This window comes from Drosophila serrata, unplaced genomic scaffold (genome assembly GCF_035046125.1).
Source record: "Drosophila serrata isolate PLE 108 unplaced genomic scaffold, ASM3504612v1 contig_273, whole genome shotgun sequence".
Taxonomy (NCBI): Eukaryota; Metazoa; Arthropoda; class Insecta; order Diptera; family Drosophilidae; genus Drosophila; species Drosophila serrata.
This window is the reverse complement of record NW_028257171.1, coordinates 1,336,208-1,360,674: the sequence shown is the minus strand read 5'-3', so window position 1 is coordinate 1,360,674 and position 24,467 is coordinate 1,336,208. Positions and strand designations below refer to the sequence as shown.

The 24,467-nt window shown below is 39.3% G+C and overlaps 3 protein-coding genes and 1 long non-coding RNA gene across 7 annotated transcripts; all 4 read right to left on the bottom strand.

The window, feature by feature from the left end:
* Positions 1 to 123: 123 nt before the first annotated feature.
* LOC110183697 (uncharacterized) lies at positions 124 to 7,180 on the bottom strand. 2 transcript variants are annotated; one of them, XM_086834710.1, is made up of 2 exons: positions 6,807 to 7,180; positions 124 to 2,007 (listed from the first exon to the last, which is right to left on the bottom strand). In XM_086834710.1, exon 2 carries the CDS (start codon positions 1,889 to 1,891, stop codon positions 302 to 304), a length of 1,590 nt encoding a protein of 529 aa, XP_086690836.1. In that variant the 5' UTR covers positions 1,892 to 2,007; positions 6,807 to 7,180; the 3' UTR covers positions 124 to 301. The 2 variants fall into 2 exon arrangements, with proteins under 2 accessions (XP_086690836.1, XP_086690837.1); XM_086834711.1 differs by having other exon boundaries at positions 6,795 to 7,066.
* Positions 7,181 to 8,945: 1,765 nt separating this feature from the next.
* LOC147643447 (uncharacterized) lies at positions 8,946 to 9,853 on the bottom strand. 2 transcript variants are annotated; one of them, XR_015272112.1, is made up of 2 exons: positions 9,666 to 9,853; positions 8,946 to 9,596 (listed from the first exon to the last, which is right to left on the bottom strand). It is a non-coding gene; the product is annotated as an uncharacterized LOC147643447 (long non-coding RNA). The 2 variants fall into 2 exon arrangements; XR_015272113.1 differs by having other exon boundaries at positions 9,653 to 9,850.
* An 8,320-nt stretch (positions 9,854 to 18,173) lies between these two features.
* LOC110183623 (uncharacterized) lies at positions 18,174 to 21,720 on the bottom strand. 2 transcript variants are annotated; one of them, XM_086834709.1, is made up of 8 exons: positions 21,491 to 21,720; positions 20,919 to 21,001; positions 20,573 to 20,858; positions 20,405 to 20,500; positions 20,256 to 20,338; positions 19,885 to 20,092; positions 19,627 to 19,824; positions 18,174 to 19,569 (listed from the first exon to the last, which is right to left on the bottom strand). In XM_086834709.1, exons 2-8 carry the CDS (start codon positions 20,981 to 20,983, stop codon positions 18,562 to 18,564), a joined length of 1,944 nt encoding a protein of 647 aa, XP_086690835.1. In that variant the 5' UTR covers positions 20,984 to 21,001; positions 21,491 to 21,720; the 3' UTR covers positions 18,174 to 18,561. The 2 variants fall into 2 exon arrangements, with proteins under 2 accessions (XP_086690835.1, XP_020807599.2); XM_020951940.2 differs by lacking the exon at positions 21,491 to 21,720 and having other exon boundaries at positions 20,919 to 21,128.
* LOC110183667 (uncharacterized) lies at positions 21,140 to 23,902 on the bottom strand. The gene is made up of 2 exons (XM_086834714.1): positions 22,369 to 23,902; positions 21,140 to 21,154 (listed from the first exon to the last, which is right to left on the bottom strand). The coding sequence occupies exon 1, from the start codon at positions 23,846 to 23,848 to the stop codon at positions 22,406 to 22,408; it is 1,443 nt and encodes a 480-aa protein (XP_086690840.1). The 5' UTR covers positions 23,849 to 23,902; the 3' UTR covers positions 21,140 to 21,154; positions 22,369 to 22,405.
* Positions 23,903 to 24,467: the final 565 nt, after the last annotated feature.

Here is a 24,467-nt window from a genome sequence, read left to right as displayed (position 1 = left end):
ACTAAAGTGAAATATTTAGGAACAAATAATAAACCATTGGGAAGCCAAAAATCTACTTTTGTTTTTCATTTAATACAAAAATAAATGTTTCCCATGCCCTGAACCACTTTAAATACATTTCCATCAATATTAAATTCCATTTTAATGGTTCTTATTATATTTAATAAATTATTTAATTATTTTCAGCTTCTGTGAGAGGATATTTTTTAGGAAAAATTAATAATACTATTTTTTTGATACATATGTACACAGTTCATCACATTTGTGTTTTGTGCTCGTCGTCTTGTGAAGGGAAGTCTATCTAACCCTCGACCAGAGTGGCCTTGTCGCCCTTCCGGAGCACCAGTTCCAGCTGGGAGAGCAGCCCAATCGCCCGGAAGTTCTCCTTGAAGAGGACAAAATCCTCCAGAGGCTTGAGGTACTCCAGTGCCTGCGTGTAGCTATCCAGCTCGTGCAGCATATCCACCTTCTTCTTCTGTTCGGGTTCGGGCGATGTGTGACCATTGGTTTGGCTTTCGGAGGTGCTGCTACTACCGTTGGAGATCTTCTTGGGCGAGGTGGGAGCAGAGACGGCTTTGGCTGGTGCTGGTGAATCCTTTCCTTTGATGGAGAGCGCTGGCGTGGACTTCCCACTGGGTCCGCCGCCTTTAGGAGCATTCTCCTTGCTGCTGGCACTATCCCTTCCTCCGCTACTGTTGTTATTCTGCTCCTTGGGACTTGAACTCCGACTGTCCTTGGCTGATTCTGTGGGGGCAAGTGGTGGTGAGGTCACCGCTGAGTTGATTTCCTGCACCTCATTGTCGTCGGGGGACTCCATTTTGGGCCGCTTGGCCAACTGCACGGGCTGAAAGGGACTGGCTCTCTGAGGTGCTACATTGGGCGGCAGTTGGGGCTGAAAGGGTTCCCTTTGCGGCGGCATGGAAGGTGGGAACTGTGGCTGCTGCTGCATTTGCTGTTGCTGCTGCTGCTGCTGTTGGAGTTGCTGCTGCATCTGCTGCTGGTGACGCTCGAAGTAGAAGTCATTGAAGCTGGCAAATCCTGGATGAGGCGGATGGCCTGGATGTCCTGGAAACGGTGGCCATGGATGACCCATCTGCTGCTGCTGCTGTTGCATGTGCTGCTGTTGGAGAGCAAAGTGTTGCTGCTGCTGTTGTTGCTGCTGCTGTTCCTGGTAGCTCTGCTCCTTGACATCCATACTGTCATCATCCTCCTCGTATTCCCCGTACTGCTGCATGTAGCTCATGTACTGCTCGGGCATCTCCTCCAGCTTGGCCACTCGTTCTGCGCTGGCGGGCGGAAAGAGATGAGCCAGGTCCTGCACAATGTCGGGAATCCACAGAGAAGAGCCCAAGGACTTTAGCTGATTGCTGGCCAGCTTCTGGGCAAAGCCCTGTAGATGCGTCTCCCGGAAGCGGTTCAGCCAGCGATTGTCCGCAATGAACGAGGTGCTACCGATCACCTGGCGGGCATTCTCCGCCTTATCCTTGATCATGCCATGGGTTATGCTCCCCCTTAGCTGAGGATTGATATTGGCCCTCACCAGCCACTCGTAGACGACGGCATTGATATAGGCACACTTCCTGCTCCTCTCGATCTCCTCCACCATCGCCTGCTGCTCCACGGCCTCCAGATTCGAGGGCACCTCCAGTCGCAGTGTGGGCAAGGCATTGGACTGAAGCCTTCGTCCGCCCAGGACACTGGGATCGAAGTGCAGCGCACACACCACGGGCTTTTTGAAGGGCACAATTCGGCGCAGCGAGGCGTGGCATGCCTCCTTCCACAGCTTATGGAAGGGATTCTCGGGACGCGGAAATGCAAAGAACTGCATGCTCGGATGCTGACGCGAATTGGACAGGCAGCCGATGATGCAGCAGCGCCGGATGGTAGGCATCTCGGGCTGCGGATGGAATTGCTGTTGGCCCCGAATCTTAAATCTTGAAGAGCTGGGCGTCGCTGACGCTTCGCCAAGCCACGGAATGGGATGAAAATAAAAAACACCAACGGGATCTGAAAGAGATGAAAGAGAAATGTGTTATTAAGATAATAATTAAGGAAAGGAAGTTTAAAAATATTTAGTTTCTCCGCTGCGAATATCGTGTACCAATTGGGAGGTCTGGCAGCCCTGCATTAACGGTATGTGCTCAAATTAATTTGCATTTGAATTTTAGGCGCAAACATTTTGTGTGTAATTTTATTTCAAATAATAAAAATCAGTTTTGTTATTTAGTATATTATATTTCCCTATATTCTGTTTTTAAACATCTCTAAAAACCCCAACCAGCTCTGATTTCTCAGAAACTGCGGTATTTACTGCAATGAATCAGCTTTTTGAGCAATTCAGAAGGACAGCTATAACAAATTTATGATGATTTCGTTCGACAAGCTAGTGCTCTATCCGCTGGGGACTTGAACTCAATCAGCTCACATGACTCATCAGATTGTGGCAAACCAAAAACCATAATTATATATATATATAGAAAAGTCTATCAGAGTATACCATATAGACACGACCTCGAGGTCTTCCATAGCATCTGTTCAATCCATCACTTCAGAGAGTCAAGGGGACTATGATGGCAGAAGATACAGATTGAAATACAGCTACAGATACAGATACAATTATGGCTATAGTTGGAGACACACATCTCTGCACAACTTATAAATGATAGTTATATGTACGCCTTCGGAAATGTATACAGCCCCAAAAACCAGAACCGGAGCCATACCCCTAGAGCTCCATATCGGGAAGTACCCATACAGAGACACCCACTTTGTATCTGGTATATGGTATCTTGTATCTGGCGGATACACACCATTGGAGATTGTAAACAGTAAAGCGAACGAATGATTGGGACGCGCCCCCCTTTTCGCAACGCCTCCCGAAGATGTTTATAGTAAGTCTCGGCTGCTGAGTCACGGAACCCAGAGCCACCTGACTGAGTCAGAGAGCCGGTCTTTGGATTAGCACAGCTCCCCGGAGAGATCGAGGCTGAGATCGAGATCGAGATGACTTAATGCGAACAGCATGTCCGTTTCACCAATGGTACTTATATAGTAAGGTTTTTAAAGTTTCCAGACTCTATAAGCAATTTATCTTGCTTGAGTTTGTTCTAGATTTCTTGAATATTTAACAGAATATACAATACTTTACGTACAGCTACGTGTGGTGATTCCCCTCGTTTCTTATCGTTGACACGGATTTACGGAATTGGGTTCTATATCCGGACTTGTGCTGCTGCCTCAGCCAGCCAGCTTAGGGGTTGTTCACTGTCTCAATCTCTTACTGGTTTCCTTACGCAGCTGTTCTCTTCACTCTGGAGCAAAGTTTTTGTGCCGGAAACTTCTTGGCAGGAGCAGAAGCAGCGCAGCCAGCGTTGAAAGTTTCTCAGCCCGAAAACCCAATCCCAATCGCAATCCCAAAAAACCGAAACCGAACCTCAAACCTAAGAGCAAAACCCAAGCCCAAGGAACCCAAACCCTTCCACTTTCCATCTTCAAGATACTCGCACCTTGACACACAACGCGACTGCGCTTCGTCTATGCTTCGGCTTCGTCTTCCTCTGGCTGAGTGTGTGTGTGTGCACACACAGATACTACACACACACACACCATGCCGCTGTCGAGTGCACTACACCATCAATTCCAATTCAAATCTCCCCTGACTGACTCGCTTTATAAATGGTTTTATATTTCCTTTTATGTCGCTCTCTATGGCCCAAGCTATGGCTACGGCTATGGCTCTGAGACTGAGTTTGGATATATAGTTACAGCATCGGTCAAAATACTAGTGAAGGGTTTCGAAAACACTTTGAAATTTGTAGAACATTTTCTTTAATAATAAAGGGATCTCAGATAACATGGTGTTTATCTTTCTTTCCATGTTTCTTAATTATTTTTGATTTTCAAAATTTCCGAAGAAAATTCATATCCTTAGAGATTTATAATCTTTTAATGAGACATTTAATAAGACATTTTGTTTATCTTGATTTTAAAGATTTTTGTATAGAGTATTATATAAATTAATAAAGACCAAGAGGCTTAAAATAAATGAAATAATTGTAATAAACGAAAGAATATAGGTTTTCATATATCAAGCAAGTATGAACCTTTCAAAACTTTTCGAATTTGCAATTCTCTTAATTGAATATGTGAATATTTACACGCCCTATTTAATCTATTACTCACAGGATAATATAAGAACCTCAATAAAAATGTTGTTAGCCAAACGTATCCTGATTTCTTAATGGATCCGAGCCAAACTCCACTATTAACTTATCGTTTAGTGTATATATATATGCACAGCATCGGATACGGACGTTGGACGTGGATGCGGATGTAGCTCCAAGTACGAGTATCTCAACATCTCAGCTCGCTCAGTTCGCCAGTTCTTACGTTTCTTTCCCTTATATCGATTGGCACTTTATCTTAATCGCCTCGAGAGTTGTCCCTCGCCATCTCCTGGCCCCCGGGGGTATTTGCCGCCCTCGCCTTCAGCACCTCCAGCTACAGCTCCAGCTCCGGCTCCTCCTCAGCTGGAGATTCCCCTCCCACAGAATCACCCTAATGGTTGCTGCTTCTGCCTGCCGCCTAAGCTGCCTTAGCTCCTGGGTTCTTCGTGAATTTTCGTGCAGCGTCATTATCATCGGAGCAATCAAGATGATGCCCCGGTTTCGGTCCTGGGCCCTGGTCCCTGGTTCCTGGTCCCTGGTCTTGGTCCCAATCCCAATCCCATTTGCCATTACCGAACCCAGCCTCAACTTTCAGTTCGGGCTTCCTTTTGTTGGCCAACATATCTTTTGTATCTCTGTATCGCAGTATCTCTGCAAGCCATTGTGTTTGCCTAGGAAGTTTTCAGTTCGGTTCGGTGTTTTTGGCTCGTTTTTTGGTTCGTTTCTACGTTCTACCTAACACAAACCATCCTACCTCTCGCCCTGCCCCTGTGTCTCTCTCTCTATATATGTTATATTTATATATGGCAATACTATAGCATATTCCCCTTCAGATTCCCACCGCTCGGGGATTAAGCTGGTAGTTTTGGGTTTCACTCGACGATGCTCACGATGTCAGGTAATTTTGCGATTGGTTTTTCGTCTTGGGCTCGGGCTATGGCATGAGTTTACTTTACTTATTTATCTCTTGTATCTCAAGGTGGTTTGGTTGGACCTTTTTTGGGCTGGTTTTTAGCAGCGCATAAATGGATGTTATATAGCTTGGCATGGCCTCATGCCTTCAATTCGAATGAACTGTGTGTGTATCTGTGAATTATTTCAGATTTGAGGGGAAGATATACCACTCATGGGAATAAAGAAACAGACTATGCTGCTGCGATACATAGGCTACATATACTACATGTTATATTGTATGGATTTCATTATGTTTGTATCTGGTGGGTATGGTCCATGAGGTCATTAAAGTGAGATATAGATAGGGAATGGTTTATACTAGTTTGGAAGTGAAGTGAGTGAGATTGATGTCGAAATTATGCATGAATAGTATAGAAAATATTACCAAAATCAAGTATATTGAATATATATGCTCTAGTAAAAGTAATTTTATAATAATATTGATTTTAATTATAACAGGGACATTGTTTTCATAAGTTCTTTGCATCGAGTGCCCTCTGTAATTACATTTATAATTGGGGTAATGTAAATCAGCTTAGCCACAAACATAAATAAACATAAATTAAAGGATAAACTTGCTATAATAATCGTCACTAATTAAATCAAAGCATATTTTGTAATTTATAAAACAGTAATAACTTTCATTCAATAATAAAATTTACCCATTAATTCTTATTAATTATATATTCATAAAGGAAATAGAACAATTTACATAAACATAAAGTTAAATTTTAGTTTAGAAATAATTAATAGCTTTAGATAAATAAACAAATAAAGTTAACAGGTTAAATGATTAAAATGAAATAATATGCTTATATATTAAACAATAATTGATTAGAAAAAGATATTATAGTTATTTTAATAGAAGAACCCTATTCATAAGTTCTTGTTAATCATTTATTTATAAGAAAAAGAATGCTAAGGCTAGCTTCATACTCAAAACCTCTCATAAAAATTAAATAATTTTAAATAACAGTCTTTAATTGATAAAATAATTATTCTTTTCATAAGAATATATCTTTAATCCCTTAATAAATAACTTCACTCATCAGATTTAGTACATTTATAACGAAAAACTGAACTAATAAATCATCCATAAGCAGCTTTACCTATTAGACATGCCCCATTTGAATCGAATTACCCAATTCCGGGATTCAACACCCACTTAGCACTCACGCCTCCCCCTTCATAAAAGTGTCCTTGGCCGCTTCAAGGACTTCCCCCGCATTTCAATTGGCGCCAAATCAGCGTGGCAATGCCCCCTTATCACACCCCCCACCCCCAAATACACACTGGGAAATAAACGAAAAATATAAATAAATAAACGCCGAAAAATCAAACAAACAAAATGCAAAAAACCAAAACAAAACCGCTGTCGAAGTCAGCGTCGACGCAGCAGCAGACGCCGCGATGTCTAAGAAATTCAAACAAAAACAAAAGCGGGGATTTTTCAAAACACACACAACACAACACACACACACACACCGGTTCCTTTGGCGGCATGCAAATGCGGCTTTTTTTTTAATTACAAACACAACCAGAAGGGAGGGCACTGCGTCGACAGCGACGGCGACAGAATCTCAAGACCCCGATTATTTGTTTACATCACACACTGGTACATCCCACACACTCCTCGTACATCATTATCATCACACAGAAATTGCCCATACGCACAGTGGTACTCACATCCGGAGCAACCGAAAAACCTATCGGCTGCTGTCTATATAATATCCGCTCGAAAGTCTAGAACTTTTCCAAGTTATATATATTATTTTTGTGCGCGGAAAATGGAAGAAAAATTGGGGAAAATGTAACCGCTGAACGCGCTGCGAGAACCGCTGCCCACGAATGTTCAGCACAGAGTGAACGTGAACCGAGTTGGAGTGTACGAAACTAGCGACATCATCATCGCCAACAGCCATAGCTATGGCTACGGCTACATCGACTCGACGAACGACCCCGACCGACTCGTTTTTCCCATCTATAGGAAATATTTAATCCCAAACAAGCCGGGCCAAGCCATGCCATGCCATGCCATGCCAAACCAAACCAAAAAAAAACCTAAGGCACTGACTGCGACTGAGGCAGAGGCAGAGGCAGAGGCAGAAGCAGCGACAGCGACAGAAACAGCGCAGCAGCAGCAGTAGCTGAAGAAGCTCAGACGTCAACAAAGATGGCTGAAAGCCAAAGCACCTTGCTACCAGAGATGCTTTAGATGCTCTAAAAATAACATAGTTACTTAGTGATTAGCAAACTTGTTTAATGGATTTAATATCCCTTGTCCGCTAAGCTGTCCGCTCAAGAGAGACAGGGTTTATAATATGTTCAATTAAAGGATAATATATAGAGTATTTGTAAGTTTGTTAATAAATAGCAATTCGATTTCTGACAAATAATAATGAAATATTAAACTGAAATTTGTGTACCCTTGAAGTTTGCAAATGATTTACAAATTCGAAGGGGGAATCAATCATAAGCATCACATTCTTTGAATCAATATTTATCAATACTTTTATATGTAAATTTTTTCTAGAAATCAAAGTTTAAAAATATCATAACTAAGCCAAAAAAGCATTAATTATTCTATTCTATTCTATTCTATTCTAGTTTTTATTATCATAATAAAACTGCATACTCAATTTAAAGTTTTAAGAAATTCAAAAATTTGTCCATTTTTGAAAACTTTAACGATGTAATCCCTTATTAAATTTTTAAGTTTTTTTTTTACCAGATATTGATAGATCGATTCAGCATTTAATGCTGATCAAGAATATATATGATTTCTTGGGTTGAAAATTACTTCTTCACTGTTTTTGAAACTTTAGAGTATAAATAAATATAAAAAATCTTCCATTTCCTTTATAGATATCCTTTTACAAATAAGAACAATTCTTTAAATCCCTTAGAATGGCTTAGTAACCAGAAAGTTCTTTGAGTATTTAGTTAAAAAGTTAAAGTTAATAAAAGAATTTTTTGTTTAATTTAGCGAAATATATCCCATCGGCCAGCATTGCTCTTCAGGAGTGGCGTCGCAGTCGCTGTCGCTGTCGAAGCTGGCGCTGCCGTAAGACGTGGAAAACAAACACGCTGCGGCAGAGACAGCAACAAAAATACCAGGAGCCAGGAGCCGGGAGCCGGGAGGCAGGATACGTCGGAACGTGGAAACGTCAGAAGGACACAACAGAACAGAGCTGAGCAGGATAAGGACGATGGGGAGATTGTGGTGTCATTTGTCGGTCGCAGCGTCTCGACCGTCAGCCATCGGCGATATATACATATAAATATATATATATATATATATATATATATATATATATACGCCCGAAGACCCAGGGACCCGAGTTCGGCACCCGAACCGAACCTGAACCCGAAACCGAAACGGAAACCGAATCCCCAACCTGTCATCTCGTCCTACCTTTTTGGGGTGCTTTTAATGGCTTCAGTTGGGTCGGGGTTTTGTACATAGATGTATCTCCGAGGGGTTTTCGGGTTTTTTGGGCTTACGTAGTGCCCAGCTATGGCAGCTGCTTCCCTCTTTCCACTTTCCAATCCTCAAACTCGCACTGATTCGATGTAGATACATATATCTGTTTATATCTCAGGTGAATTCTGGTGGAATGATTTGCTTCGTTTTGTGGGTCTGACGAAATTCACTTGGAATTCCGGTATCTATATGATTGAGTCAGATATATATCTATCTATAGACGTGGTATGAGGCTTACATATGTGGGTTTACCCACACTAGCATTAGTAATTATAACTATTTTTGGGTATTATTATTATTGACTTTTTGGGGTCTATTAATGCTATTTGGGGTGAACCTTGTTTTGGCTAGAAGAATATATATTTTTGGGAATTTTAATTTAAATTTTGAAGACTATATAAGAATCTATATAGAAGGTCTCTGATTTAGGATCATAATGTGTATTATTAAAGTCATGCTTGACCTTTGATTTAAGAAAAAAAATTTACTTTAAGGAAGGTTAATTATAAAAAATACTCAACTTGGGCATCTCTGCTTTTAAGACATATTTAATTCCATATTTACACTCTTTGAAGTCTCTCAACTAAAAGATTGGTATCTATTTATCCATCTCTCCCAGATTTATCTATGTAAAGTGACCTAATATCATACTATGCCATATTTAGAAATCTCTAAAGTTAAAGATCATCATCTACTGATCAGTGATCACCCAGTTAAACCTTAGTAATATGATCTTATACGATCTTATATGATCTTTAGCTTAATCTCCTCTACTCTTGGGTCCACTCAAATGCCCTGACTTGTAAGTATAAATTTTCGTTTTGGCATCGGTCCAATTTAAACGAGTTTTCCTATGGATACTCCATATAAGCTGCAAGAGTCCAAGTCGTGAGTGGTTGCGAGAGATGCTCGGATTCGGGTTCTTCTTGGGACATTCATTATAGGCATTCATTTCAGTCTCGACATCCGTTAGCGGAGAAGTGCCATGGCAACTAGTATAAGATATATATATATATATATAAGCAAGTACAAGTAAGAGCGCACGTACAGAAAATCCATACCATTCCAATTCCAGCCAAAACTCACAGATACTCTCACACACTTGCACACATTACTAGGGCTATCTTAGAGATGCTGCAGAGTTGAGGCTGCTGAGATATACTACCGCTGGCATATGTATCTTGTATATATACGATTGTAACCTGATGTATCGCTGCCCGGTTGGGTTGGGTTTGAGATTGGAACTGGGATTTGCTATTGGAATTGAGCGTATAAATAACTAGAGCGTCGACTGAGAGGTCGGCTGAACTGGCAGCAGCAGTAAACAAGAACAAAAAACAAAGCATTAGGTCGAAAGCCTTTTGATGGATTAGTTTTAATACAAGTCCAAAGATACAAATGGATAACGCTCAGTTTGGGTTCGGTTCCCTTCCATTTTTCGATACGATTATGTGTGTCGGTTCGGTTCGGTGGTGGGAAATCTCGCACACATTCCATACCATATATACTTATATCCCTCCAGCTCTATATATATATACATATATTAGGTGTGTGTATATAAGGAAAAGTATTGGAAAAGGTATAAAACCACAGCATCAACCTCTGCGGTGCGGCGTAAGGCGGGTTTGTGGGTGGTGCTAATGGGAGGTCTCTGCGCTTGGGGACTTTGCTCTGGACTTTCCTTGGATGCTCGGGTTGACGATGACGATGACGATGACTCGACTCTATTATATTATATTTCAGCAGCTATCGGCCACTGACCAGTGCCAAGGAAACTTTTCTTCAAATCCGATGGTGGAGGAGGAGGAGGAGGGTCAGGCTGGGTGGGTGGGTAGAAAGAAGGAACGCGCACGGGGATAAGCCCTTGGCAACCTTTTAAAAACGAGCTGCAGAGCATTGGAAGAAAATGACCTTTCCTTTTGCCATTTCATGACTCTGAATCCAAGTGATTGCGATGAGCAAGGAACCCTACAAGCGCACACACGAGGACAAACACTTGGACTTGGACGTGAACGAATTATATAAACAGTCGGACTTCTATAAATTAAATTTCCTTAAGGTACTAAAGTACTGATTATTAGGTTTAGTAAATTTTTTGGCATTATCTCTGGTAAAAAAGATAAATAACTTCTAGGGATCTAAATCATACGGTTAAGGCCCTGAAAAGTATGCTATGAAATATGGTAAAAGAATAATGATTTTATAATTACTAGAAAAAGGTATAATTTATCTGGATTTATGTACAAAAAATGAAACAGAAATGGAAATAAATAAATAATTAAACGTCTAAAGGTATTTATTTATGTATTTTTATTTAATTTTATTGTTAATTAATTAGGATTTTCATGCCTATTCTGAAACTGAAATTTTGACCATTATATGCTCTTAAGAAGATCTACAAAAATGTAATATTTATATATATATTTTTATATGGTATTTTTTTTACCAATTACAATTTAATAAAGCCATAAAAACATAACATTTTAATTATAATTTAAAGGAAATGAAAAATCATTTCTTTAGCTGGCTAAATATTTGTTTATAGCAGGCAATTTAAAGTGTGGTAAGTAGATCTTTAATATATATAACATATATATTATTCCCATATTTCTCATAAATATTTTCATTATTCTCATATATCTCACAGTTGTTAGTAGTAATGTTCCACTGTAATTGGAGGGACCGCCTGCTCTCCCGCCCACTCACCTAGAAGTCGACACTAAGCTCATCTATTATGACCTTTTTCTGGAGAGCCAGATGCGGGGATTTAGCCAAGGAATTTATTATGGTTATGTATTATATTGAACCGAACATCACATCCCGCCGCACCGGCTGGGCATCCTCATCCTTCCCCTGCTTTCCGGGCATTGTGAAATCGTTGCCACGACCCCCGAGATAGTATTTTTCCATTACCTTTTTTTTTTTTTTTTGATTAGGTCCCGGGCCTTGGCCCCTGTGTACTCGCTGGGATTCCAGCTCTAGGTTCGTGCTCTAGGTCCCTCGAGTAAGGTTGATGCTATATATGTGCAGGAGCGAGTATCCCTTGACTGGTATCTCTGCATCTTGTCCCCGTTTTTCCAGTGTGCTCGCGCTATAATCTATATGTGGATGTCCGCCTGCAGCGTCCCTTGCATGTCGTCTGTCGGTGGGTCGTTCAGTCGCTTTTCCTGATTATCTGCCGGTGTACCCAATGTATCTGTGTCCCCTGGCCCTATATCCCCCACCCCCCCTTCGAGGCCCATCCTACCCGGCCCCTCATATCATTGTACAAGTGAGTATCTATTCCGTCGCACCCAAAAAAGCACCATAGGGAACTGAATTTTTCCTAGTAATTTCCTTTGTGCCTTGTGCCCCTCCAGTGGCTCTGCTTCTTCTGTCCATTTTCCTCCGTTTCCCTTTGCTTCAATCTCGATTCCATGCCACTGCCCCGAAGCCGGCAGAGCAGCCGGCGTCGACGACGACTCTTAGTAATCCCAATCCCGATTCCAATTCCAATCCCCGCAACGTCCTTCTGCCGTTACTACGAGTTTATTGCCATTTCCATATCGGGAATCTACATCTTGTGGGTGGTTTCATTGTGTTGGGTGGTGGAAATTTTATATATATTTCGGGAAAATATTTTTGGATCATTTTGGTTTTAACTAAATTGGTATCATCAGTTTCATTAATAATGATCTTTTGATCATATTATCTTAAGGATCTGCAAATAGTATTATATACGAAAATTTCAGATCCATTAGACAAGTTTAACTTTTTGAAATATCGAAAAATATTACCTTTTTTAGTTGTTTAGTACTGTGAGTCCCTTTGATATTTGTATTCCCTTTTAAATGTTTTAAATAGGTATTCATTTAGGTAATCATTCCTTCTTTCATCTTATGGCTTAGTCTTCTATTTTGTTAATTTTAAAAGGATCTATTTGTTAATATAATTTCTCTCCAACAAAGATCGAAACCCTATATCCCAAATCGTTTCCACGACAGCCTTTGAAATTCGAAATATCACAATCGACCAAGTTATCCTTTGTTCATCTTTGCAAAAGGATATAGTATGCTTTTATATCCCTTATGTTGCCATAGTAATTCTAGTTCATTGTGATTTATTTCCCTTCTTTGTGTTCAGTAAAAAAACCTTGATTGAAAATTTCTCGTTTAATAAAAGCATTTAAGCTGAAATCACAGAGACCGCCCTTTAACTTAAATATGAAATTCATCCCCTCAAAATGTATAAATATAGATTGACAAATGTCTTTTAATTCATTTAATGGAATTTATCATCCCCAATTACACTCTACTCCTCCACCTATGTAAAACCTTTTGACTCTAGTCATCTTAAGTTTGCCGAACTTAAGCAAACATTGAATGCTTCTCCTTGGGGTCCCCAAGAAACACGAGCAAATCGATTCGTTCGAACCAAAATCGAACCCAAATGAAATTCAAGACATGCCACAACGATTCCAACTGGTATTTATAGGAGTCTGGAGCTGGAGTTGGAAGAGGGTCAGGAAAGAGGGTCGTCAGGTCGGCTTTTTCGTACGACGACGACTCGTCGTCCTCTCCACATCTTTGGCACAATAAAGATAGATTAGCATCTATCGAAAAAGCTGTGCCAGTGAAACGAGAAAAGACGAAGTGCGAGTGTACAAAAAACCCGAACTCGAATTTGCTGGAGCGGCGGCGCATGTCTGAAATTCAAGCTGTGGGCATCCTCATCATCCTCCTCATCATCATCATCATCAGCATCAGCTTCTTTATCATCATCGTTGGCAGCATAAGAACCTGCAGCAGAATCCAGGGCCTCTCCAAAGTCTCAGCTCAAGGGCCATCATCATCGGCATCGTCTGCTGCCTGCCTTTCCTGCCTGCAGCATCCAAAGCCCAAGAGGCTTATGACGAACCGACAACCCAAATGAGATGTACGGGCATAAAGTCCCACATCCTCGATGTCATTATAATACGCACCCAAATATAAGTACTTTCAGTAGTAAGAAATACCGAAAGAAATCAATAACCAAGAGAAACGAAAAACAGAAAAAACCAACTTGATTCAGCCAAGTATCTCTGTATCTTTATATATATATATCTTGCTCTATGTATACTTTCCAGATGAACAGGTATTCATTCCTATTCCATGGGTTTTGGGTCTTTACTTTTGGAATGAGATTCATTCGTATTTGGCAGACAATGACAACGATTATGGCATCTCCTCACACTTATTTGTTCAATGATTAAAGGGGGAGTTGCCTGGTGTTGGGAGTTTGGGATGATGAAAGAATCAATATTATATATACAAAAGCCGGCAAGAGTAAATAATGGAAATTGAGTGTGGCATTAACAGGATGCCAGTGGTTAGATGGGGGAAAACTGATTTCCGTTCTTTTCCCCCTAAAAGATCCACGCCTAACGCTGACTGAACTTTTTAAATTAGAGGATTGGTACTTTTTTTCTATATGAATGTCTGAGAATTCTATTGAAAAGGAAACATTTAAAGAAAGTCTAGGGTAAACCACAAAATCTTTGGGAATTTTACATATACACATTTATTTAGAAACAGGTTCTTTATAAAGATAATAAATTGCTTCTATAAATACCCATTAAACCTCTCATATTCTCAGCAAAAGAAAAGCAATTCCTGTTGAGGTTTTATATATATAAAGGTATATGTAAAAGATAAAATTACCTTAATAAAGTCTGAGATACATTCGTATGGCTGTTGGTCACGCCATGCCCACCCTTAGGAACAAGTAAAGCCTGCGGAACCACTGGGGACTCGATGATTCTAATACAATAAAAACAAAAGTTATATCCTGGAGTGCTATATAAAAGCTGTAAATAGCAAAGGCCCCAGAGCATATGGAACAAAAAATAACGAATCTCACACTGTTTGGATGAGGTTATAAAAATGTTCATCAAATTTTATGCAATACTCAATTAAATAGGCAAAAACTCTTAAAATAAAAGTTTATTAAGAGGTAAAGTAGCGTTTGATAAACGCAGATTGGAATTCCCTTGTGTCAAGAAACTTTTGGCTTTTGTTACATATAATTTTGTCAGCAATTGGCCTTTTGGCCTACGTATGCCTATAAGAATACCCGAAATATGTTTATGTTTATATTTTATATATTCAAATATATATATTTTTATATTCAAATTTTTGGGTAAATCGCAGTTTTTAAAATGTTATAACTAAGTCAAAAATTAATTAAATAATATTCGGCAAGCTTTCATGTGCTAGTTTTTATAGGGCTAACAAACCTGCGTACTAAGTTTTAAAATGAAAAATATTAAATTTTTTGTCTAAGTTTAACAATTATAATAATTTTAATTAAATTTTCGAAAAATTTTTGAAAATTTATTTTTTTTACCGGAGATGGCTAGATTGACCCGGCTGTTGATGCTGATCAAGAATATGTATGATTTATAGGATCGGAAATGACTCCTTCAGTGCGTTTTAAGCTTCTGAATAAAATTATAATACTCTTTATAATCAATTCGTAAAGTATACGTGGCTATATGTCGTTAATATAAATTTTAGCATCACATTATATTAAAACTAAGTAATGGGCTCTATGGCAACACAAGAACTAGTTGGAAAATAAATACATAGCTAGCACAGCAGATTCTAGATATATGCCTAATCCCGCCTATATACATAATATATTTGAAAAATGATTCAGACTTACCGCAGTATCCTATTTAGTCATTGATTAACTCCTTCCAGTGTATAGGTATATTCTTGCTGACTTCAATTAGGCATTTGAAGGTATCATCATCCAAGTCAGCTTCTTGCTGGTCATCCAGAAGTATTCCATTGGCCACGTAATATTTTCGGGGTTGAAGCGTAGTCACTATCACTTTCACTGGAGATGTTAACACTAGGTACCCCTAGGACAGACTGAGGCGCGCGGGCCCTCAGCGCCTCTATTTATACTCCCGAGTAAGGAGAGGAGCAGAGAAAGTTAGAGCGAGAGCGCGGGAGAGAGTGAGTAGCCTCTACAGATAGAGTTATCTCTAGAGATAGGCAGGCACATAGACATGCCGAGTGAGAGAGAGAGAGGGTGCATTGGGTTAAAGGCGGAGAGAGTAAGAGAGGCTGGGATACTGAAATAACCAACTAACTAACTAATTAATTAACTAACGAACTAACTAACTAACTATCTAACTAACTAACTAATTAATTTACTATCGTTCATATGACAGCTATATAATATAGTCATCCGATTTGAATAAAATTAACACTAAAATTATAAAATAATATTTTATATTAATTGATATATTAAATTAGATGCAAATATTTTCAAAACTGGAAAATTTTATAATTTGTTTATTACATATTTTCGATCGTTCCTATGGCAGCTATATAATATCGATCCGTCCCGTTCCCTCTATTTATATATATGTAAAAGCCTAAATAATAAATTTTAGATTGCTTTTAAAATATACTTATATATTTTTATGATACTCTAATTCTTCATAGTAAAAATAATATAACTCTCTGTAGTCTCAAAGTCATATATTATTTACGATTCAATCCAAAATCCCTTTGACTGATTAGCCCATTATCCTTGTTTCCTGCTCACCCAAGGATCTTTTGTAGACCATTGTAAAGCCTTTATAGAGCTTGAAAGACCCCCACAAAAAAAAGCCCACGTTGACTGTACCCAATTGTGTATTTTCATACACGATTGCCCGCCGGTTATAGTACATCCATCCTTTTGCCAGTAATGGTATATATACTACCATATAGAGCCCAGGGGGGGAACATCAAAGAAGAGGTGACAGCGATTGTGGATGAGGATGAGGTTGAGCTTGAAGAGGTATATATACTCGTAGTCCGTCCCGTCCTTTTTCCTCGTATATCCCTCAACGGCAATTTCGCTTTCAGGGTTTTATGTCAGAGCTCTTAACGCGCTGGGGTTTCAATTTTGTTTTGGGGGCGCAGCCGTGTGGCAGTAACCTGAGCCAAAGTCTGTTGCCCCCGCCCCAGCTGCTCCTGCTGCTCCTGCTCCTGCTGCTACTGCTCGTATTTGCACTGATGTTGCTTCTTCCACCGAATGCCCCTCCAGCTAACCCTACAACACTCGTAGGTTTTCCACAAGGCAAGGCAACCTGTACGCCCTACCAGAGTGCTCTCCATAGTAGTCATCGTCGAGACCCAGTCAGTTGAGTCGAGTCTGACGTCGTCGGTCGGAAATCCTTGAAATGAAGTCCTGCTGAAGCTCCTGCTCCTGCTGCTTCAGCTTCAGCGTCAGCTTCTGTTCCTGCTCAGAAGGGGTTGCAAAACGTATGGCGAGAAACTTTGCCGGAATCGAGGACGGATGGCAATGGTTATGTAGTCGTAGAGCCATCCACACACTGGAAAATGTATATACATATATGTAATAAAATATCAAATCGATCGGAGATTCTAGAAAACTTTACCTCTGTTGGAAACTTTACTACAGTGAACACTCTCAACGAGAATTTATGTTATTAATACATAGATACATAAAAAATATATCATTAAGTTAGCCAAAGAAATATAATTCTGTAAAGCGTTTTTAAAAAGTATTGTAAACTAAATAACTCGTAATACCCTTTAATATTAATCCCAAACAGTTTACATTTTTCATATAAAAATCTCGTAAAATAGAATGTAAATATATTTTAAGCTTAGTGATGATCAATTTCGATTCGATCCTATAATTAAATTGCATACTGCATGGATATAAAACTTTCGGCATCCCAAAATTAGTTTTCATTCTTGTTTTTTTAGTTAATGTAACATTTTACCATAAACCCTAAAGTACAATGGCTAAAAATCCTTTAATAGAAGTTATCCTGTGTTTCGCAACATAAAATTAAATGTGCTTTCATACCCACCTTCGGGGCGGCATTAAAACCACATACAGTAAACCATATAAAATCGATATATTTGATACTATTTTTTTCCTCTGCACGTATATGCTCAGTAACCTGTAAATGGACGTGTGTGTGTGTGTGTAAGTGTATGTGTGTGCGTGTCCACCTCCTGGCACCGCAAGGTCCCTTCGCTGGGATGCTGACTGCTGCGCTTCGCTCCTGGCATCCGCTCCTCGCCTTTCGCCCTTCGCCGCTCTGCCTCCGGTGCTGTGCTACTACCCATCTAGAATTGATGTAGCACCTACAGGGTTCTGTTCCGGCTCCGGCACCGGCACCGTCTCCGTTTTCCCAGCTTTACCCCCCCCCCCCTGCCCACTTCCGCACGTCCAACTCCAGGGCTGCAGGTCACCTCTGTCCATCCCAGCTGGGCCCTCACATCCCCCTAGCTTCCCAGCTACCCACATCCCTTTTCCCTTGACGGGCAGGACGCGTAAAGTTTTAGAGGACGAACGTAAAGTTTCAGCGCTGATTGTGCTTCCAGCTAGGGGCGGTGAGTGGAGAAGCGTCAGGCGATTATGTAACCTGGTCAAAGACCGAAGGACTAGGACCCACCCCCATATGCGACTTCCTGTAGCCAGGAATCATCATCACCTTGACAATCCTTATCCGGGATTATACGTTGAGTATACATTTTAAGTCGTCATAATACTAGAAGCACCTTTAAAGGTTATTTTTCTGATGCACACACTTATATTTGCAAGGATATACTTATATTTATATGAATATCAAATTTAAATATATTTTCTAAAGAAAATTATATATTTAATATATGTACATAAATATTGTATAGAATTAACTTGTGGTATACAAAGAAACTTAATAGGGAAATAAGCAAATATTATTTGATAATATGATAATTGAAAAATCAAATGTTGTTATTTTTCATATATTCAAAAATGAAAAAGCAAATTCAAATTTCTCCTTTCAGATCATCCTAACTTCTTATTCCATATTATATAACATACATATAAGCGAGTTACCTCCTAATATCGTTATATTTACATCAATTTTATCTTTAAATTTATACATTATAATAAGAATATTTAACTAAACACTTATTAAGTAGAAGTACCCATCTCTTCAGCCTTTTTGCCAGCCTCAAAGATCTGCTCCAACTGGCTGAGCAGTCCTATTACCCGATAACTCTCCCTCATCAGAGCAAAATCTTCGAGGGGCTTCAGCAGACGCAGGGCATCCTTAAAGGTCTCCACGGAATGTGGAAGCGGTTCCTCATCGCTAATCTCTAAGTTGTGCATGGGAGGAGTTGCAATTTCTGGCACATCCATATCTACATCCAAATCCTGATAATCATCCATCTGAATAGGCGAGTGCTCAACTTTTTCAATGCTCAGAGTACTTTGGAAGGACGGTATCCTAATTGAGTCATTTGAATCTTCATTATGTTCATTTGGTATGACCTCGACATCATTATCACTTTCAGGTTCTAGTTCCTTCTGGTTCTTCAAGGCCTTTGTGTATTTTAAAAGCTGTGAAACGTCTATTTTAATTGGCGTCAGAATTCTGGGTTGTAGATTGGGAGCCATGGCACAGTGTCTTACGCAATGGGTCATAATGTTCTTCAAGTCCAACGACATTCGCGTTTTTTGTGGAATATTAACCAAACAGTTTACTCGATTTACATCGTAGGCGGCCATAAATTGATTAATATAGCTCTTATTTGGCGTGAAACCATCGATTGCCATGAGGTCGCGGAATTTGATGGCTTGTTCCAGTATCAGTTCTTCGTTGATTTGTTCGTGGAGATGGTACTGAGCTCTTTGGGTATACTCGTACAGGCAGTAGCTAAAAAGGTTGAGTTTGCGCCTGCGCAATTCGCTATCTTCGTTGCCCTTTTGGCTGAGGGTAATGGTGGTCTCATTGAACTCCAGTATGGCCTTTCGGTTGGACACCACGCTCATGATCTGTTGGACGGTGCAGTTGAAATTCTGAGCAACCTGGTCGTACATGGGTTGGATGTCATACTGACGGATTGCAGCCACACACTCATCCTGCGTGAGAACGCTTCGGAGATTTATTTTAGAGGTGCTTTCATTAGGATCTCCATTCTGAAATTCATGATACATTGGGGTTATTAAAGTATTTTATAATTAATTAGTACTTACAGTTACTGAATTAATATTTTTTTGGATCTCTTGCTGCCTTAATTCTTCAATTGCAGCCATTATCAGACTTCTTTGACGCTCTCGGCGTTCTTTATTTTTTTCTGCAACTGTTTTGGGTGTATCTTTGAGTTGTCCTTTTATATTTACATTAGCATTTATTTGTTGGGTTCCTATCGTCTCTTCTTGGTTGTTAATATTCTGGAAAAACGTATACATTTAATAATTTAATTCAATGATAATTCATTATTTAAAACATACGGTTTTGCTGTCTCTTGTTATTATTTTGGCCGCATATTGGAGATTTTTTTGACGATCCCGGTAGGCTTTACTCCGCTGGGCAGCCGTTAGAGGCGAAGGTTTGATAGGCTTTATCATCCTTTTTATCAATCTGTACCGCCTGGCGGCCTCGGCTGCCTTTTCCGCTGGAGACATGTTCTCAAACGCCTCGGTTTTGGGAGCAATGTCACTATAATAACAATAATAATTTACAAATATTATGTATTATACAAAAAATGAAGTTGTTATCCTTAAATTTCAACTTATTAATCAGTTTAATCGAAAAATGTTTAATATATCAATCTTTTCCGACATTTCTGACCCATAACAAAACTCTTCTTCGTTATATTTACCTTATGCTAATGCCATCACTTTCACTTTGGTTTCTTGTACTTGTTGAGTCCTGAACAGAGTCCTCTAGTAACTCATCGAAACTCTAAAAAAAACATAAAATATATATAAATTATATTGTACATAAATCATTTATAATATATTAACTTACCATTTCCGATACAGAAAGCGGAATAAATTGACTTTTGCTCTCTTCTCTCTCGGTTTTTATTTCTTCGAGGTGATCCTCTTCTATCTCAGGCAAATTCTGTAAAAATAAATACATGTCATTGGTAAATTTTTTTTAGTTTTAATTTAAAATTAATTAATAACAACTTACCATATTCGAGGCATAAATGTTTTCTTGCGAATTTTTTGCATTTTGAGGACCATCTTGTGGTAGAAACTGTTCACAAGGGATGTTTTCTTCATAGTGATCCGATTCGGGATCATCATAGGTTATTGTTTCAGCTTTAGCTTGGAGCTTTTTACGCTCTCTGTATTCTCGACAGTGCTGTGCATGTGTTTTGGCTCTTGTCTTGGAAAGATGAGGCTTTAATTTGTTTTTCTTCTCTCTGTATCGCCTGTTGGCCTCAGCCCGCTTGCGCTTCTTTTCGCTCTCTAGCCTACATAACAATTTTATTATATTTAATATAATATTATAATAACAGTTTGTATATATTTACCATGAATAGTAATCGCCAGACCCTGACAATCGTGACTTTCTCACTTCTATCTTCTTGCTGCTCATTTTGTACACTAAAATTTGCTTCCAAAGAAAATAAAAGAGAATCAATCTTTCGCATGGCGGAGAGCAAAAGATACAGTGAGAGAGCAAGTTCGTCAGTGGCACTCTCACCATGACGGTTTTTCGTGACGGCACTTTCGATATATCGATTTATTATTGAACGATGTTCTATATCTTCATAAGAGTATATATTATTTAAAACCGTTTAAGAACAAAATTAAATTATATTTGTGAATATAGATATATTTCAATTTATATAACATTTTTACTTATTTATTTTTCATTAATCTTGTTTATTAAAAAAAAATAATATAAAAACAAATAAGTTTCAATTAAATTAAATTTAAAAGCTCTAATTATTTTATTTATTTTATTAGTTTAGTCACTCGTTAAATAAATAAAATAAAATAAGAAATAAAAACTGCTGCCACTGTAATTGAATGATTGTTTGCTTACAGTACTTGTACTCAAGTTCTCACTCTCATGCTCTTTCTCTCAGGGAGGTTTTACCTTTCTCTCTCTCTCTCTCTATTGTTGTGTAAAAACTCTCTCCCTAGGGGAAAAAAAATATCTTTACATTTTAATTGCAAATTTTACTACAATTTGCTTTTGTTGTTTCTCGATTGGGAGCATAAAATTGGTTTATAAACAATTCTGCAGCAAGTTTTTAGGCACAAAATCGGAGCACACAATGAAATCCGAATCAAGTGTACGTTTAAAACTAAAGCACATGCTCAACTGATTATATATATATATATATATATATTATATATTTGTTCATACATATGTACTCTCTCCCAAACGGTTTGCTCATTGAAACCGGATTGACGAGTTCCAAAAGAGAGCGTTATGGGAGAGAGCTCTCTCGATCTTTTACCGAGATCAGTGTGTATATCGATGTGTGTATGTGACTATTTCTATTTTTAGACAAAATAGAGAGCAAAAAGTGACTGATAAGAGAGTGCAGCGGTTCTATGCCAAATAAATCTTACCAAAAATCAGCAATAACTTGTTTTTACTTTCAGAGTTTCAAATGTAAAATCGTTATCGTCACCGCTAACTTTGAATTTAAATAATGTTTTATTTTTGTTAGAAACTAATAAGAGGAATTTGTTATAGTAAATAAAATATGTCTGTAACAATTTATAGTAAACTTTTGTGTTTATTATTAATTCGTTCATATTTCTATACTTTAATTAAACATTATTGGGAAATTTAGTTATATCTACATAGACAAAGTCCAAGAAATTAGTAAATAATATTGTATAATATGTATGCAAAATCGTTTCAAATATATATGTTTTATCTCAAGATTATTCTAGCGTGTTAAAAATACTATTATGAATGAACACACAAATATTTATGAATATAATGAAGCTGATATTTACATTAACTTTATCCGTAACCTTCGACTGGCTAGGACTTTTATTTAGCAGAAGATCCCATTTCCGCAGCCTTTTTGCCCGTCTCGAAAATCTTCTCCAGCTGGGTGAGCAGGCCAATGGCCCGGTAGTTCTCCTCCATCAGGGCGAAATCCTCGAGAGGCTTCAGCAGACGCAGAGCATCCTTGTAGCTCTCCACACAGCTGGGCAGCTGTGCCTCGTTTCTGACCTCTGGGTGGTGGCCAGGACTGGGAGCAGGTGCAGGTTCCTTAACTTCCGCTTCCATGGAATCATTATCACTGAAGGGTTGTGGAGAGTGATATACCTTTTCTATCTTCAAGTAACATTGGTTGGAATTATCTTCCATCTTTCGCTTAATCGGTTTCCTGATTGAGTCAACCTTTTTGTCTTCATCGTCATCTTCATCTTTGATTTCTATCAATTCAGTAGGAATTTCTATGGCCACACAGTCATCATCGTCTTCGTCTTCAGTGGGAGTTCTCGGAGATTCTGTTGTTTTTTTCCCATCCAATTGCTTTTGGGCCAGGGTTATCTTTTGGTCATGCCGGCTGCAATAGCTGACGATATCACGGAGATCCAAGGAGAGTGGAACCCGGCGATGGGTCACAGGAACACCCACAGAAAAGGTGAAATTATAGTGGTTCTTGAAATGATTGAACCAGGTCTTGTCAGGGAAGAAGCTATCTATCTTCAAGATATCCCTCAAACTAATGGCCACAGATCGCAGATTGTCCATGTCAAGGCGCCCCTTGTGATGCACCTGCGAGCGCTGGATATACTCGTAGAGGCACTTTTCCAGGAACGTGATCTTACGCTTTCTTCGCATATGAACCTCATCGGAAGTGGCTTGATTCTGGCAAGAGGTGTTCATCAGGGTCTTCGCCCGATACAAAGGTCTTTCGATGGCCCTTTGATCACTGCTGGTGGGCGGAGTTGGTTCCGGAGATCTGGGCAGCAAGTTGCAGGCCATGGAGGTGTGTCGTCCGCAGTATGACATGATGTCCCTTAAATCCATCGATCTAGGAGGTCTTCTTGTAATGGTAATCTGACGATTCGAGAGAGTTATATTGTAGGCAGCCTTAAAATGATTAATCCAGGGCTTGTTCGGCGTAAAGCCATCGATGCGCATCAGGTCACGAAACTCAATGGCCCGGCTACGGATCAGTTCCTCATTCACATCGCTGTTCAGATAGAACTGAGCCCTCTGGATATACTCGTACAGGCAGTGGCCCAAAAAGTTCAGCTTCCGCCGGCGTAGTTCCCCATCCTTGGTGACCTGATTGCTCAGGATATTGGTGGCCTCGTGGAATGCCAGGATTGCAGTTCGATTGGCCACCACACTCTTGATTTGCTCCCAGCTGCAATTGAAGTTGCGAGCGATCTTGCTGTACATGGGCACAATGTCGTACTGTCGAATGGCGGCCACACGCTCCTCCAGAGTCAGCACATTCCGGATCCGTTGCATACCACCAGCACCATCGCTTTGATTGTCATCATCATTCTGGAAATGGAAATATATTTAATTGGTATTTTTTTTAAATATTTAATATAAATATAATATATTTTTTGTATTATTTATTAATTGAATTTTCTGTAGATTATTAAATACTCTGTGAACCACTGTACTTTTTGGCTTGAAAGCATTTTCTACCCACTGTACATCGAGTACTTACGTCAGAGTACATGTCCACTGGTTCTCTCTCTCTCTCTCCACGAGGGTTTACTCTCTCTTTTGGGTGGGTGTATTTATATATGTACCTACGAACAAAGTTAAAAATTATACTTTGCTTTGTTTAACTATTAAAATTAATTACTTACCCTTATTGTTGTTATTGCATTATTGAAGCAGAAATAATAATTTGCAGCAGGTTTTTAGGCACATCCGCAAGAGGAATATCCAAATCGTCTGAATGTCGGTCGAAGACTAAAACACATGTTCAACAGATTATTTGTATATATACATACATATATATACACACAACAACCGATTCGCTCTCGATCGAGCAATCTTGCGCTCTTCTGGCGGGCAGCAAAACCGGATTGACGAGTTGTGAACTGCGCGTTATAGGAGAGAGCTCTCTCTC